General features: G+C 66.1%; 1 protein-coding gene across 2 annotated transcripts; it reads left to right on the top strand.

Moving 5' to 3' along the window:
• The first annotated feature begins 159 nt into the window (after nt 1-159).
• On the top strand, nt 160-11,988 carry VAMP2 (vesicle associated membrane protein 2). 2 transcript variants are annotated; one of them, XR_006287718.1, is made up of 6 exons: nt 160-330; nt 6,549-6,666; nt 6,750-6,908; nt 8,024-8,075; nt 9,665-10,263; nt 10,383-11,988. XR_006287718.1 is itself a non-coding variant. In XM_043537187.1 (5 exons), coding segments are annotated over exons 1-5 (348 nt in total). In that variant the 5' UTR covers nt 160-328; the 3' UTR covers nt 9,682-11,988. The 2 variants fall into 2 exon arrangements, 1 of the variants encoding a protein (XP_043393122.1); XM_043537187.1 differs by having other exon boundaries at nt 9,665-11,988.
• The last annotated feature ends 3,627 nt before the right edge of the window (nt 11,989-15,615 follow it).

Here is a 15,615-nt window from a genome sequence, read left to right on the forward strand (position 1 = left end):
CCTGGTCTCCCCCCCCTTATTGCCCCATGACCCTTTCTCACTCTTTGTCTGCCCCCAGCGTTATCTGCCCCCTCCCCCTTCATCTGCCCCTGGGTTGCCCCGCCCCTCCCCATGCGGCCCCGCCCCCTCGCGCGGCCCCGCCCCGCGCTGATTGCAGAGGCCGCGGGTGCAGCCGCTCCCCCTCCTGGCCCCCGCCCCTCACCCGCCCAGGTGCCCGGATGCGCCAGCCCGGCCGCCATCTTCCCTGCTCGGCTCAGGGACCCGCGCCACTCGACGAGCGCCCGCCCCGCCGCAGACCCCGGCCCGCGCCGCCGCCGCCGCCCCCGACATGTGAGTAGCCCCGATGCACGAAGGGGAGCAGCGTGCAATGGTCCCCGGGCTGCATCGCCTCGGGTGCATGCCAGAGCCGGGCTCCCCCCGCCCCCGCAGGGGCTGGGCGCTCCGCCGACCCCGGGGCTCAGCAAAACGGGGGGCAGGGGGCTGCTCAATGCAAGGCGGTAACGGGCGTGCAGTGCTCCGCGGGCTGCATAAAGCCGGGGGGAGGCGAGATCCGGGCCCTTCCCCCGCCCCCGCAGGGAAAGGGGGCTCATCCACCCTCCCAATGGATGGGTGCAAGGCGGTAAATAGCGGGCAATGCTCGCCAGGCTGCATAAAGCGGGGTGCATGCAAGATCCGGGGTTCCCCCCCGTCCCCGCAGGGGATGACAGCTTGTGCACCCTCCCAGTGGATGAGCTCGGTAAAGCCAAGGCTGGGGTGTGCTCAATGCAAGGAGATAAATAGCGTGCAATGCTCCCGAGGCTGCATAAAGCGGGGTGCACGCAAGGTCCGGGGTTCCCCTGTCAAGGGAAGGGGGCTCATCCACGCTCCCAATGGATGGGCTCCGTGGGGCAGGGTAGAGGCATCCTCAGGGCAAGGAGAAGAATAGGCTCTGGTGCGGGATGATGCCCTGGCTGCATCGCCCCGGGTGTTTCCTTGCCCGTTTCCCCATTTGGGGGGCTTATTCCCAAAAGCCAGGAGCCCCCGGGGCTGGGTGCAGCCGGGCAAGGGCAGGGACAGGACTAGGGGATCGATAGCAAGGAGATCGATAGCTTGCAATGCACCTCTGCTTGCATTAACCCGCCCCCCCCGCCCCAATGCATCAACTAGCCGCAATCTTCCTGCCCCACCCGTGGGGGGGTCCGATCACACCCGTTGGCACCCGCGTCAGCAAAGCCCAGTTGCACAGAAAGGACCGGCGTGCCCCCTGGCTGCGTTCCCTGCCATGCACGAAGGAAAGTGGGTGCCAGGGGGCTGGGTTGGGGGACCCCTGCAAAGGGGCAGAGGGAGGGCTGCATTGTTCCTCGGCGGTGGGGGCCAAGAGGCTGGAGAGAGAAGAATGGGGGGGAGGGACATAGGGCTATGGGGGGAGCCTGGGATGGGGAGGAAGAGGGAGATTTGGGGGCAGGGGCTTGTCGGGGGGGGGGCGGGAGTCTTGTGGGGGGACTGAGGGAGGGGGGCGGGAGCCTGGCATGGGAGGGTAGCCTTGGATGGGGAGCAGAGGGAGATGGGGGCAGAACCCTAGGATGGGGAGCAGAGGGAGATGGGGGGCAGAACCCTAGGATGGGGAGCAGAGGGAGAGGAGGATGGGGGGCAGAACCCTAGGATGGGGAGCAGAGGGAGAGGAGGACGGGGGGCAGGAGCCGTGGGTGGGGGGCAGAGGGAGAGGAGGATGGGGGGCGGGATCCTGGGATGGGGAGCAGAGGGAGAGGGGAATGGGAGGCAGAACCCTAGGATAGGGAGCAGAGGGAGAGGAGGATGGGGGGCAGGAGCTGTGGATGGGGGGCAGAGGGAGAGGAGGATGGGGGGTGGGATCCTGGGATGGGGGGCAGAGGGAGAGGAGGATGGGGGGTGGGATCCTGGGATGGGGAGCAGAGGGAGAGGGGAATGGGAGGCAGAACCCTAGGATGGGGAGCAGAGGGAGAGGAGGATGGGGGGCAGGAGCTGTGGATGGGGGGCAGAGGGAGAGGAGGATGGGGGGTGGGATCCTGGGATGGGGGGCAGAGGGAGAGGAGGATGGGGGGTGGGATCCTGGGATGGGGAGCAGAGGGAGAGGGGAATGGGAGGCAGAACCCTAGGATGGGGAGCAGAGAGAGAGGAGGATGGGGGGCAGGAGCCGGGGATGGGGAGCAGAGGGAGAGGAGGATGGGGGGCAGGAGCCGGGGATGGGGAGCAGAGGGAGAGGAGGATGGGGGGCAGGAGCTGGGGATGGGGGGCAGGAGCATCATCCCATCTCTTCCCCCCTGCCCCAGCAGACCTAGGCAGCTGAAATCCCCCCCCCCACCATGTCATGCAGAGGGGACCCCCCCAGTGTCCCCCCATAGACAGGGGGCATCAGAGGCCTTGCCCAATATGGGGATCTGGGGTGGGGGGGCTGCGTCCCCCATTTCTCCTGCCGGGTATTTTTAGCTCCGGCGGCAGGATGACGCTGAACATGGCTGCCCATTGGCAGCCCGGCTCTCCCCCCGCACCCCACCCCCACACATGTTTTGCTTTCCTGGGGGGGGGGGGGGGGGAGTTCTCCAGCGCCCCCCGGCCTCCAATGCGGAGGCCGCGTGGCCAGTTGTAGCCCAGCCCCCGACCAGCCGGGATCGTTTCGGGGGGGGGGGGGGTCGTTTTTTATTTTTAGAGGAGACGGGAAGGTCACGAAGAAACAGATGGAGAATGGAGTGGGCCGGGTTGGGGGGTAGGATGTGGGGCGGGCTGGGGGATGGAGGGAGGACAGGGCAGCAGTGGGGTGTGTGATGGGGTAGGATGGGGGCGGGTTGGGGGATGGAGGGACGACAGGGCAGGTGGTGGGGTTTGGGGGGGGTAGGATGGAGGACAGGGCAGCAGTGTGAGGGGGGATGTGAGGCTAGGGGGCGGGTTGGGGGTGGAAGGAAGATGGCAGCAGTGGGGTGTGAGGGGGTGGGATGTGGGTCTGGAGGGCGGGTTGGGGGATGGATGGAGGATAGGACAGCAGTGGGGTGGGGGATGGAGGGAGGACAGGGCAGGTGGTGGGGTTTGGGGGGGGTAGGATGTGGGGCTGGGGAGTGGGAGCAATGGAGGACAGGGCAGCAGTGTGGGGGGGGATGTGGGGCTGGAGAGCTGGTTGGAGAGTGGATGGAGGACAGGGCAGCAGTGGGGCGTGGGGGTTGGGATGTGGGGCTGGCAGGGCCCTGGGTAGGTTGGAGGGGCATAGGGCATTGGGGCAGAGCAAGGCTGTGGTCCTACCCCTCCCCAACTCAGACCCCCCCTCCCCTCCCAGAGCTGGGGATAGAACCCAGGAGTCCTGGCTCCCAGCCCCAAACCCACCAGCCCCCTCTTCCCCCACAAGCTGGGAGAGAACCCAGGCGTCCTGGCTCCGGGGTCCCTCCCTGGCCTGCAGTGGACGAGCAGCAGGGCTGCTGTGGGTCTTTGGCCGTGTGATGCTGGGTGGGGGGGGGGGGGGATTTGTGCCTGTTTTGGGGCCCCCCGGGAGCTGTGTGCGTGTTGGGGAAGGGGGCTGGCCGATCTCACTGCCCCCCAAACCCCTTCTCTAGCAGGGGCAGCTGCCTACCCCTCTCCCGGTGACCTCACCCCCCTACAGCCGGGGATTCTCTGCCCACGGACGCTCTAGGGCCCCGGGGCGGTCTGCACACGCCCCCAGGGACGCTCTAGGGCCCCGGGGCGGGGGGGTCTGCACATGCCCCCAGGGACGCTCTAGGGCCCCGGGGCGGTCTGCACACGCCCCCAGGGACGCTCTAGGGCCGGGGGGGGGGGGTCTGCACACGCCCGGGGGGGGTCTTTACACGCCCCCAGGGATGCACTAGGGCCCTGGGGGGGGTCTGCACATGCCCCCAGGGATGCTCTAGGGCCCCGGGGCGGGGGGGGTCTGCACACGCCCCAGGGATGCTCTAGGGCCCTGTGGGGGGGGCTGCACACACCTCCAGGGATGCTCTAGGGCCCCGGGGGGGGGTCTTTACACGCCCCCAGGGATGCTCTAGGGCCCGGGGGGGGTCTGCACACGCATCTCTGTAGGACGGTGTCTGGAGTTGGGGCGTTTAACGCAACGAAAACCTTAGTACAGTATAAACCAGAGAGAATTTCCCTTCCGCACATGCTATGGAATGCGGGGGCTGGGCGCCAGGACTCCTGGGTTCTCTCCCTGGCTCCGGGAGGGGAGTGGGGGCTGGTGGTTAGAGCAGGGGGGCTGGGAGCCAGGACTCCTGGGTTCTCTCCCTGGCTCCGGGAGGGGAGTGGGGGCTGGTGGTTAGAGCAGGGGGGCTGGGAGCCAGGACTCCTGGGTTTTCTCCCTGGCTCTGGGAGGGGAGTGGGGGCTGGTGGTTAGAGCAGGGGGGCTGGGAGCCAGGACTCCTGGGTTCTCTCCCTGGCTCCGGGAGGGGAGTGGGGGCTAGAGGTTAGAGCCGGGCGGGGGGAGCTGGGAGCCGACCTCCTGGCTCACCCAGGCCAGAGAATCTCCCCCTGGCTGGAGGCCAGTAACTTGGGTTTGGCTAAAGCGCCCTCTCGGCCGGATCTGAGCCCCCAACGCTGGACTGCGCCGCCCCCCGCTCCCCCCGCCCCGGGCAGCTTGTTCCAAGGGTCCCTCCCCCTCCCGGTTAAACACCGGGACCCGATCCTGTCCGGCGCCCCCAGGATTTCCTCCCCGGGCCGCTCCCCAGATGGAGCCGCATCCCTGCTTGCTCCGGCCCTCGGCTCGGTTCTGGGGCTTGTCTCTGCCCCGCGCTCCGGCGTCCTTTTGAAAAGCTGCCCCCCGGCCCCGCCCCACGCGCTGGAAGCAGGGGCCGGTCACGGGCTAACCCACGCCGCAGCCGGGGCAAATCCCATCCCGGCTCCCCGGAAACACGGCCCCGGGGTGGGGGGAGTTCTCTGCGGATGGTCTGGGGGGCCCGTCCCGCCTGGAAGTTGAATGAAAGTTGAATCCTGGCTCCCAGTCCCCCCCTCCTTGCTCTGACCACTCACCCCCACTCCCCTCCCAGAGCTGGGGAGAGAACCCAGGAGTCCTGGTTCCCAGCCCCCCTGCTCTAACCACTGGATCCCACTCCCCTCCCCAGAGCTGGGGAGAGAACCCAGGAGTCCTGGCTCCCAGCCCCCCTGCTCTAACCACTGGATCCCGCTCCCCTCCCCAGAGCTAGGGAGAGAACCCAGGAGTCCTGGCTCCCAGCCCCCCCTGCTCTAACCCACCAGCCCCCATTCCCCTCCCAGAGCTGGGGAGAGAACCCAGGAGTCCTGGCTCCCAGCCCCCCTGCTCTCACCACTGGATCCCACTCCCCTCCCAGAGCCCTCCCCAGTGCAGTCCCCGTTTGCTCTCTCCCCGGCACTTGGTCGTGTCCCAGCTGATCGCAGCCTACCCCTGCAGGTGGGGATCAATTCTAGGGGTTCATTCCCCGGTGCTGCCCCAGCAGTGCCCCACAGCCCCCCTGCCCAAAGAACCAGGATAGAGGGGCACCCGAGGAGCTGGGGGGGCTGTGGGGCGAGGCTGGCTGCGGGGCAAGATTTTGGGGTACTGGCAGTGCAGGAGTGGGGGTCATCTATGGGGCGGGATTGAGGGGCAATGGGGCACTATGGGGCAGGAGGGAGGGGCTATGGGGGGATTGAGGGTTGCTGGCAGCGCAGAGGGGGGCTATGGGGCAGGATTGAAGGGCAACGGGGTGCTATGGGGCTGGAATGAGGGGCTATGGGGTGGGATCGAGGGGCGCTGGCAGCGCAGAGGGGGGCTATGGGGCAGGATTGAGGGGCTATGGGGTGGGATCGAGGGGTGCTGGCAGCGCAGAGGGGCGCTATGGGGCAGGAGTGAAGGGCAACGGGGTGCTATGGGGCTGGAATGAGGGGCTACGGGGTGGGATTGAGGGGCACTGGGGTGCTATGGGGTGGGATCGAGGGGTGCTGGCAGCGCAGAGGGAGCTATGGGGCAGGATTGAAGGGCTATGGGGCGGGATTGAGGGTTGCTGGCAGCACATAGGGGCGCTATGGGGCAGGATTGAAGGGCAACGGGGTGCTATGGGGCTGGAATGAGGGGCTATGGGGTGGGATTGAGGGGCATTGGCAGCGCAGAGGGGGGCTATGGGGCAGGATTGAGGGGCTATGGGGCGGGATTGAGGGTTGCTGGCAGCGCAGAGGGGGGCTATGGGGCAGGATTGAAGGGCAACGGGGTGCTATGGGGCTGGAATGAGGGGCTATGGGGTGGGATTGAGGGGCGCTGGCAGCGCAGAGGGGGGCTATGGGGCAGGATTGAGGGGCTATGGGGCGGGATTGAGGGTTGCTGGCAGCGCAGAGGGGGGCTATGGGGCAGGATTGAAGGGCAACGGGGTGCTATGGGGCTGGAATGAGGGGCTACGGGGTGGGATTGAGGGGCACTGGGGCGCTATGGGGTGGGATCGAGGGGTGCTGGCAGCGCAGAGGGGCACTATGGGGCAGGAGTGAGGGGCACTATGGGGGCGGGACCGGGGGGCAGCGCCCGCTGTGGCTGGCCGTGTTCGGGGCTGTTTCCCCCTCGCGGGGTCACCGTGACCTTTGCTCTCTGCCCCCCCCAGGTCGGCCCCCGCCGCCGCGCCCCCCGCCGCCGGAGGAGAAGGGGGCGGCCCCCCCCCACCGCCCCCCAACCTCACCAGCAACCGGAGGCTGCAGCAGACCCAAGCCCAGGTGGACGAGGTGAGCATGGGGGGCGGCGTCCGGACGCCGGGGTCCCTTGCGCGGGCGGGGCCCCCCGTGTCTGACTCTCCCCCCGCCCGCAGGTGGTCGACATCATGCGGGTGAACGTGGACAAGGTGCTGGAGCGGGACCAGAAGCTGTCGGAGCTGGACGACCGGGCCGACGCCCTGCAGGCCGGCGCCTCCCAGTTCGAGACCAGCGCCGCCAAGCTCAAGCGCAAGTACTGGTGGAAGAACCTCAAGGTGCGGCCCCCCCGTCTCCCCGCGGCCCCCCCCGTCTCCCCCCCGTTCCCCCCGCAGCCCCCCGTTCCCCCTGCGCTCCCCCCATCTCCTCCCGCGGACCTCGTTCCCCTCCACACAACCCCCCGTCTCCCGACACCCCCTCACAACCCCCCCTCCCCGCGGCCTCCTGTTCCCCCCCCCGCAGCCCCCCTGTCTCCCGACACCCCCCCCCCGCAGCCCCCCGTTCCCCCCGCGGCCATCTCCTCCCCTGTTCCCCCTGTGGCCCCCCATCCCCCCCCCGCGGTCCCCCGTTCCCCCCGTCGGCTCCCCATCTCCCCCCCATTCCCCCTGTGGCCCCCCCTCCTCCCAGCACCCCCCCGTTGCCCCCTGTGGCCCGCCGTCTCCCTGCAGCCCCCTGTGGCCCCCCGTCTCCTCCCCCCGCGGCCCCCCGTGTCCCCCCCACAGCCTCCCCTCCCCGCAGCCCCCCGTTCCCCTCCACGGCTCCCCATCTCCCCGCAGCCCTCCGTTCCCCCCACAGCCCCACTGTCTCCTGACACACACACCCCCCCCGCGGCTCCCCGTCTCCCCGCAGCCCCCCCCCCCCACGGTCTCCCGACACCGCGGCCCCCTGTCTCCCCACAGCCCCTCGTTTCCCCCCCCCGCAGCCCCCCGTCTCCCCACAGCCCCCCTGACTCCCCGTCTCCCCCTGTAGCCCCTGATCCTCCCCCTGCGGCCCCCCCTTCTCCCCGCAGCCCCCCATCTCCCCCCGTTGCCCCCTCCCCGCCGCCCCCCATCTCTCCCCGCTGCCTCCTGTCCCCCCGCCGCGGCCCCCATCTCTCCCCCCGCATCCTCCCATCTCCCCCCGCTGCCCCGACCCCCCGTCTCCCCCTGTAGCTCCTGCCCCACCCCCCGCAGCCCCCCATCTCCTCCCACTGCCCCCTGACCCCTCCCCGCTGATCCCCCGTCTCCCCCTGCAGCCCCCTGACACCCTCATCCCTGCCACTCTCTGCCCCATAGCTGCCCTTCCTGGCTCCCTCTGACCCCCTACCCTCCCCCATGGCTCCCCTCCTGGCCCCAAGCCCCTGCCCCCCACCTTCCCCGCGCGGCCCCGATGCTCACGGCCTCTCTCCCCACAGATGATGATTATCCTGGGGGTGATATGCGCCATCATCCTGATCATTATCATTGGTGAGTGGGGGCTGGAGGGGGGGTTGGGGGGGGGGGGCCCGTCGGGGCAGCATGTGACCCCCAGCCCCTTGGGATGTGGGAGCGGCAGCCAGGCACCTGTCATGGGGGTGTGGCAGCAAGGAGGTGGGGCTGCCCTTGGCCCCGCCCACAGACTGGCCCCGCCCACAGCCACCCCTCAAGAGGGCAGGGAAGGGTTGCTGGAAGGGGCGTGGCTTCCCTTAGCCCCACCTACCCAGAGATCCACCAGGCTCCCCTTAGTGCAGAAATAAAAGGGGTGGAGCTTTTTTTTTCACCCCACAGGCCCCGCCCACCGCTGCAGCTACAGGGTCCAGCCAATAGTGCAGAAATAAGATATTCGAGGGGGTGGGGCTTTCTTTGGCCCTGCCCCCAGCCACCCCTCCTACTGCAATGAAACAGGCACAGGGTTATTGGGAAGGGGTGTGGCTTGTGAGGCCCCGCCCACAACCGCAGCTGGACGCTGTGGGGTGAAACAGGAGAAGGGTTATTGGGAAGGGGCGTGGCTTTCTTTGGCCCCGCCCACATGGTGGCAAGTAGCCTTAGCACAAAGGAGCCAAATTAGACCCGGATGGCCTGAAATTTCCTTCCCTCGCTCCCTGGACTTCCCCTTCTCCAGCTGCTGGAGTCTGCTGGGTCCCCCCCACACGCTCTTCTTCCCCCCGAGCCCCTTCTGTATTTTTGGGGCACCCATCTGAATGAAGCAAGAGAAATGTCTCATCTCCAAATGCCACTGGCTCCCTCTCCCATCCAGTTCACCCATAGACATGGCAACATCCACCACCAACATTAGGTTCCAGGGTTAACACCCACTTGAGATAAACAGGGAGACTTCCTCTTTGCTGTGAAGAAAGCGTCACTTCCTGTCCTAAACTGTGGTGCTTCCTGTAGGGCTCTTAGGCTGTCCTGGGTCCCCAGAGGTGGCTGCATCTCAGCGCTGGGCAAGGGGTCCCTGTGTAACCAGCTGTCCCACCCCAGAGGCTGCCGCATCTCGGCATCAGCCAAGGGGTCCCTGTATAACCAACTGCCCCGCCCCAGAGGTGGCCGCATCTCAGCGCCAAGTGAGGGGTCCCTGGGTCACCAGCCGCCCCGCCCCAGAGGTGGCCGCATCTCAGCCCCGGGCGAGGGGTCCCTGGGTCACCAGCCGCCCCGCCCCAGAGGTGGCCGCATCTCAGCGCCGGGCGAGGGGTCCCTGGGTCACCCGCCGCCCCGCCCCAGAGGTGGCCGCATCTCAGCGCCGGGCGAGGGGTCCCTGGGTCACCAGCCGCCCCGCCCCAGAGGTGGCCGCATCTCAGCGCCGGGCGAGGGGTCCCTGGGTCACCCGCCGCCCCGCCCCAGAGGTGGCCACATCTCAGCGCCAGGCGAGGGGTCCCTGGGTCACCAGCCGCCCCGCCCCAGAGGTGGCCACATCTCAGCGCCGGGCGAGGGGTCCCTGGGTCACCAGCCGCCCCACCCCAGAGGTGGCCACATCTCAGCGCCGGGCGAGGGGTCCCTGGGTCACCCGCCGCCCCGCCCCAGAGGTGGCCGCATCTTAAACTAACTCCCTTCTGCTCCCGTCTCTCTTTCCTTTCCAGTTTACTTCAGCACTTAATGGACCCTCGGAAGCCAAAGCCCCCCCTCCCTCCCCCCAAAGGAGCTGCGGCCGGGAGAGGCGCGAGGGGCTGCGACCCCCCCCTCCCATGATCTCAGCCATATCTTCCAGCCTCCCCCCCCTTCTCCCCCGGGCCCCCCCGTGGCGTGTGTGTGTGTGTTGAGGTGCGTGTGGCCGTCCTGTATATAGGCTAACTTATTTATACATATATACATATTCTATATTTTGTCTGTTTGTAGATTTATTACTAGATTTACAGCTGTCATGGACCCCCCCCCCCCCCCCAATACCTGCTCCCCACCGGTGTTTTCAGTGTCTACTGATTTAATTTAAATATTTTAAGGACCAATTCCCCCCCCCCCCCTAAAAAAAGTAAAATAGGGGGAACCCAGAAGCCTGAGAAACTCAAGCGCCCCCCCCTACCCCCCCGCCCTTTCAGAGCGATGCCGAGCAACGCGAGAGCCGGGTCCCCCGGCTTGGCTATGTCTCGGCGCCTGTATAAACAGCCGCCCCACCCCAGAGATGGCCGCATCTCAGTGCCGGGCGAGGGGTCCCGGGATAACCAGCCGCCCCGCCCCAGAGGTGGCTGCATCTCAGTGCCGGGCGAGGGGTCCCGGGATAACCAGCCGCCCCACCCCAGAAGTGGCCACATCTCAGTGCCGGATGAGGGGTCCCTGTATAACCGTCACCCCGCCCCAGAGCTGGCCGCATCTCAGTGCCGCATGAGGGGTCCCTGTAGAACCGTCACCCCGCCCCAGAGCTGGCCGCATCTCAGTGCCGCATGAGGGGTCCCCTGGATAACCAGCCGCCCTGCCCCAGAGATGGCTGCATCTCACACCATGCAAAGGGGGGGTGTCATAAGTGTCTTTACCTTCCTCTTCTCCCCCCCACATCCCGATCCACCCCCCTCCCTGACCTTGTGAGGTTTTGTAACATTCCTGGATCTGTACTGTGCAATCTGGCTTTGGGGGGGGCTGGGGGTTGATCTTCCTACCCCCCCCCCCACACCTCATGTGTGGGAGGGGGCAGTGCTGTCACACCCCCAGCTCCAAGCCCTTTAAGAGTCTTAGGGTGGGTTGCATGGGGAAGGGGGGAGCCCCTAAATCCACCCCTCCCCCATGGCCCAGCGGTTCCAGCTTCTCTCCTCTGGGGGTGGAGGGAGGGGGCAGGCTGGCTCCCCATTAACTGTCTGTCTGACCCCAGAGAGCCCCCCACCCAGCAGCAGGGCCCAGGCCTGGCTGGGGCAGGGGGCTCGGTGATCCCGTAGCGGGGGGGGCTGGATAAATCTTGTCTTGGGCGAGGGGAGAAGCAGGCACAGCCCAGAGCCAGCGACCTCCTTCCCCCCACCCCACCTCCCCCAGAGTGTGGGCACAGAGGGGGCATTCCCCTCCCCCACCCGCTAATGGGGGGGGGTTCCCCTGGTGGCCAGCAGGGGGCGATCCCTGAGCAGCTCTGCAACGTATCCCTGTGTCGTGTGATGAGTGACCCCCACCTTGCCCTGTCCCCCTCCCCCAGCCCCTCGAGGCAGTCATCTGTAGCATTAAACCTTCCCTGCTAGCCCCATAGCGCTAAACCTCTCCCAGCTCCGAGACAGCCCCATAGCGCGACCCCTCCCCCCGCCAGCCCCATAGCGCGACCCCTCCGCCCGCCAGCCCCTACAGAACGATCCCCCCCCACACACACACCCACTTAGGAGATATGACGTGTGACTGTGTCCCTCTGGACTCTCCGTGCCGAGCGCTCGCTGGGGGGGGGCGGATTGGGCCCCCCCTGCCAGCTGGGAGGGACATAGGCGCGGGGTCCCCTGCGAGGCCCGTTTTGGAGGGCGCAGCCTGGCGGGTCCTCTGCTCCCCATCTGGAGGGAACGCGGGCGCAAAGGACCTGGCTGGCTCTGCCCCCTGTGAGGCTGGCTTGGCAGCGGGGTGCCCCGGGGGTCCCTTCAACCAGGCTGCGTGGATTGTGAACTGCTGGGGAACAGAGAGTGAGGGCCGGGGGCAGATCCCAGGCTGTGTTTTCCTTGAGCCGGGGGGCAGGTGTCACTGCTGCCCCTCGGCTTTGCGGGCACAGGGTCCACCGTGCCCCACGGTGGGACCAGTGCCCCCTAATTCTAAAGACACCTGGGATGAGGGTGGAGGGGGGGCAGAGCTGGCTGGATTCCCCTAGACCTAGCTGGAGGGAGGAGGGGGTCGGTCTTGCCCCCCACACGCTCCCCAGCAGCAGGCGGGGGGCGAGGCACCCCCTGGAGGGAAAGGGGAGTGACTTTATGCTGTGAAAATGTACAATAAATGTCCTGTGGAGAAAGCCCAAGCTGCTGTCCGTCCGTCTGTCTGTGCTGCCGTCCGTCCTGGGGAGGGAGCCCTGGATAATCAGTCGTCCCAGAGGCGACCGCAACTCAGCGCCGAGCAAGGGGTCCATGGATAACCGGCTGCCCTGCCCCAGAAGTGGGTGCATCTCAGCGCCGGGCGAGGGGTCCCTGGGTAACCGGCTACCCTGCCCCAGAGGTGGGTGCATCTCAGCACCGGGCAAGGGGTCCCTGGGTAACTGGCTGCCCTGCCCCAGAGGTGGGTGCATCTTGGTGCTGGGTCCCTGTCTAACCAGCTGCCACGCCCCGGAGGGCTGCATCTCCGCGCTGGGAGACGGGTCCCTGGGTAACCAGCCGCCCCGCCCCAGAGGTGGCTGCATCTTGGTGCCGAGCGAGGGATCCCTGGCTAACCAGCCGCCCTGCCCCATATGTGGTTACATCAGCACTGGGCGAGGGGTCCCTGGATAACCAGCCGCCCAGCCCCGCCCCAGAGGTGGCTGCATCTCTTCTGTCCACACAACCATCTGGAAATAAGGGGGTTAGTGTCTGAGATTCACCGCACCCCCTCCTGCCACGAATCCCACTACCCTCTGAGAACCAGGGGGCGAACCCTGGAGTCCCAACACCCAGGTCCAGCCGCCTCCCTCCCCGCAATCACTAGCCCCCACTCCCCGTGCCAGGATTGGGGCATGGTCCCGCTTTGACCCAAGCGGCTAGTGAAATCTCAGCGCCCCGGGACTATTCTGGTTGGACGTAGGGCCGGCTGGCGTCGGCCGTTCTCGGACCTGCCCTCCACTTCCAGCATGCTGCTCTTCCAAAATCGGCCCCAAGCCTCTTCTCCCGCTCAGGTGCTGGGGGGGGGAGGGTTGCCCTTCCCGTAACCCCCCCCCCCCCCGGGAATGCGTTTGGCTTCAGGGGGGGCTCATGCCTATCAATCTCAGTGAGGTTTTAACTCAACCCATAACAAGGTTTGGCCCAGTTCATAACAGAACCCAGGAGTCCTGGCTCCCAGCCCCCCGCTCTAACCCACCGGCCCCCACTCCCCTCCCAGAGCCAGGGAGAGAACCCAGGAGTCCTGGCTCCCAGCCCCCTCTGCTCTAACCCACCGGCCCCCACTCCCCTCCCAGAGCCAGGGAGAGAACCCAGGAGTCCTGGCTCCCAGCCCCCCCTGCTCTAACCCACCGGCCCCCATTCCCCTCCCAGAGCTGGGGAGAGAACCCAGGAGTCCTGGCTCCCAGCCCCCCGGCCCCCTGCTCTAACCCACTGGCCCCCACTCCCGTCCCAGAGCCAGGGAGAGAACCCAGGAGTCCTGGCTCCCAGCCCCCAGCTCTGACCCACCAGCCCCCACTCCACTCCCAGAGCCAGGGAGAGAACCCAGGAGTCCTGGCTCCCAGCCCCCAGCTCTGACCCACCAGCCCCCACTCCACTCCCAGAGCCAGGGAGAGAACCCAGGAGTCCTGGCTCCTCTTCCCCACAACTGACCTTGTTAAAAAACCAAGCCTCCCACTCACTCAGTGGAGCTGGGTGAGTGCCAGGGCCTGCCAGCAGGGGGCGACCTTCCCCACCCCTAGAGAAAGGGGGCGGGGCCATAGCCCCATTCCCACCTGGCTACACCCGGGACCAAGGGAGCCTTGACTGGTTCCAGTGCTGAGCTGGGAACTGGAACCCAGGGGGACACTGGGCAGCACCCACGGCCACGGGCTCTCTTGTGGCTGGGAGCCAGGACTCCTGGGTTCTCTCCCTGACTCTGGGAGGGGAGTGGGGTCTAGTGGTTAGAGCAGGGGGACTGGGAGCCAGGACTCCTGGGTTCTCTCCCTGGCCCTGGGAGGGGGGTGCGGTCTAGCGACTCTGGCTAGCACGGACCCATCCATTTCACTCAGCCCCCCCCCCCCCCCCCCCAATGCGTCCCATGCCCAAAGCCTTTCACCCCTCGGCTAACTAAACTGGCACAGATCACAAGAGACCGAGGGCGGGGGGAGCCCTGATGTCCCTGCAAAGGTGAGCCCGGCAGGGCATCGGTGCCCCACGCTGGACAAGAGGGCAAACTCCCCCCATGGGCCCTGCCCATCTGGCTTAGGCAGGCAGGGCTGAATGCCACCTTGCTCCAGGCAATGAAAGGGGACGGAGGGGTTGGCTGGGTCGGCTCTTCCCTTTGCCTACAGCTGGGCAAGGGCACAGCGGGCACCGCTGGCCAAAAGAGCCTGATCTCATGGGCACAGGGCGGGCCCCACGCGGATACGCGCTTGAAGAATCCACCGATTTCTCCTTCGCCCGCTCTGAACGCTGCCTCAGCAACCAATCTCCACCTCCCCTCCGGTTTCTACGGCACGCCTTCGGGATTTGGCACCCAGGCCCCCTGATTTCTGCACGGCATTTCCCTGACTTTTGCGTGGCACACACTGAATTCTGCATCAGCTTGCCCCGATTTCTGTGTCACCTGCTTGATTCTGCACCCGTTCCCCTTGCCTTGGCTCACATGCTGAATTCTGCATCCAAATTCCCCGATTTCTGTTTCACACTTACTGAATTCTGCATCCAAATTCCCTGATTTCCCCATCACCGATTCTGAATTCTGCATCACACACCCGATTTTTGTTTCCAACATACTGAATTCTGCACCAGTTTCTCCTGCTTTCTAAGTCACGCTTACTGAATTCTGCACCCAGATCCCCCCGATTTCTGTTTTGCACACTGAATTCTGCACAGAATCCCTGATTACCAGCGCCCATGCTGATATCTGCACCAATTCCCCACCAAAGACCCCCTGATTATATAAAGTCACAGCACTGAAGGCCAGAAGGGAGGGACTCTGACTTCCTGTACCTCACCTCACAGGCCACCAAGCCCCGCACACCAAACGGCCCAGCCAGCCAAACACTGGAGAGAAACAACTCTTGGTGCCAACTCAGATCCCTGGCCCAGCCACCCACCCACCCAGCATCCCATCTCTGGCATGGCCATCCCTGATGCTCCAGAAGAAAGAGAGAAAAACAAACAGAATATACTGGGCAGGTGTGGGGGGGGATTCCTTCCTGACCCCTGCAGGCGACCAGCCAGCGCCCTGAAGCCTGAGATCTTCAGAACGTAAGAGCGAAATTGGAACGTGTTTCCCTCCATCCCAGGACTCCCAAGCCCCACCCTCCACCCTCCCAAGCAACCCTGCCATACTATGGCCCTCGTCCATTTGCCCAGCTCCTTCTAACAACTAATTAAGCTGTTTGCCCCCCTGCAATTCCCAGTGGGAGACGGTCCCAGAAGATCACCCTGCGGATGGTGAGAAACCTTCTAATCTCCAGCCTGAATTTGTCCAGGGCCGGTTTCTAGACACTTGTTCTTGTGGGAACGTTCTCCTTCAGCTTCAGTCGCTCATTGTACCCCTTGGTGTTCCCCCCAATTTCAGAACCACACGAGCTGGATCCTGCCCCAAATCCCCCCGATTTCAGCACCACACGCACTGGATCCTGCCCCAAAATCCTCCCGATTTCTACGTCTCTCACGCTGGATCCTGCCCCAAAATCCTCCCGATTTCTAAGTCTCTCGCGCTGGATTCTGCCCCAAATCCCCCTGATTTCTACGTCTCTCACCCTGGATTCTGCACCAAAATCCTCCCGATTTCTATGTCTCTCGCGCTG

The sequence above is a fragment of the Chelonia mydas genome, chromosome 28, assembly GCF_015237465.2.
Source record: "Chelonia mydas isolate rCheMyd1 chromosome 28, rCheMyd1.pri.v2, whole genome shotgun sequence".
NCBI classification, from domain to species: Eukaryota; Metazoa; Chordata; order Testudines; family Cheloniidae; genus Chelonia; species Chelonia mydas.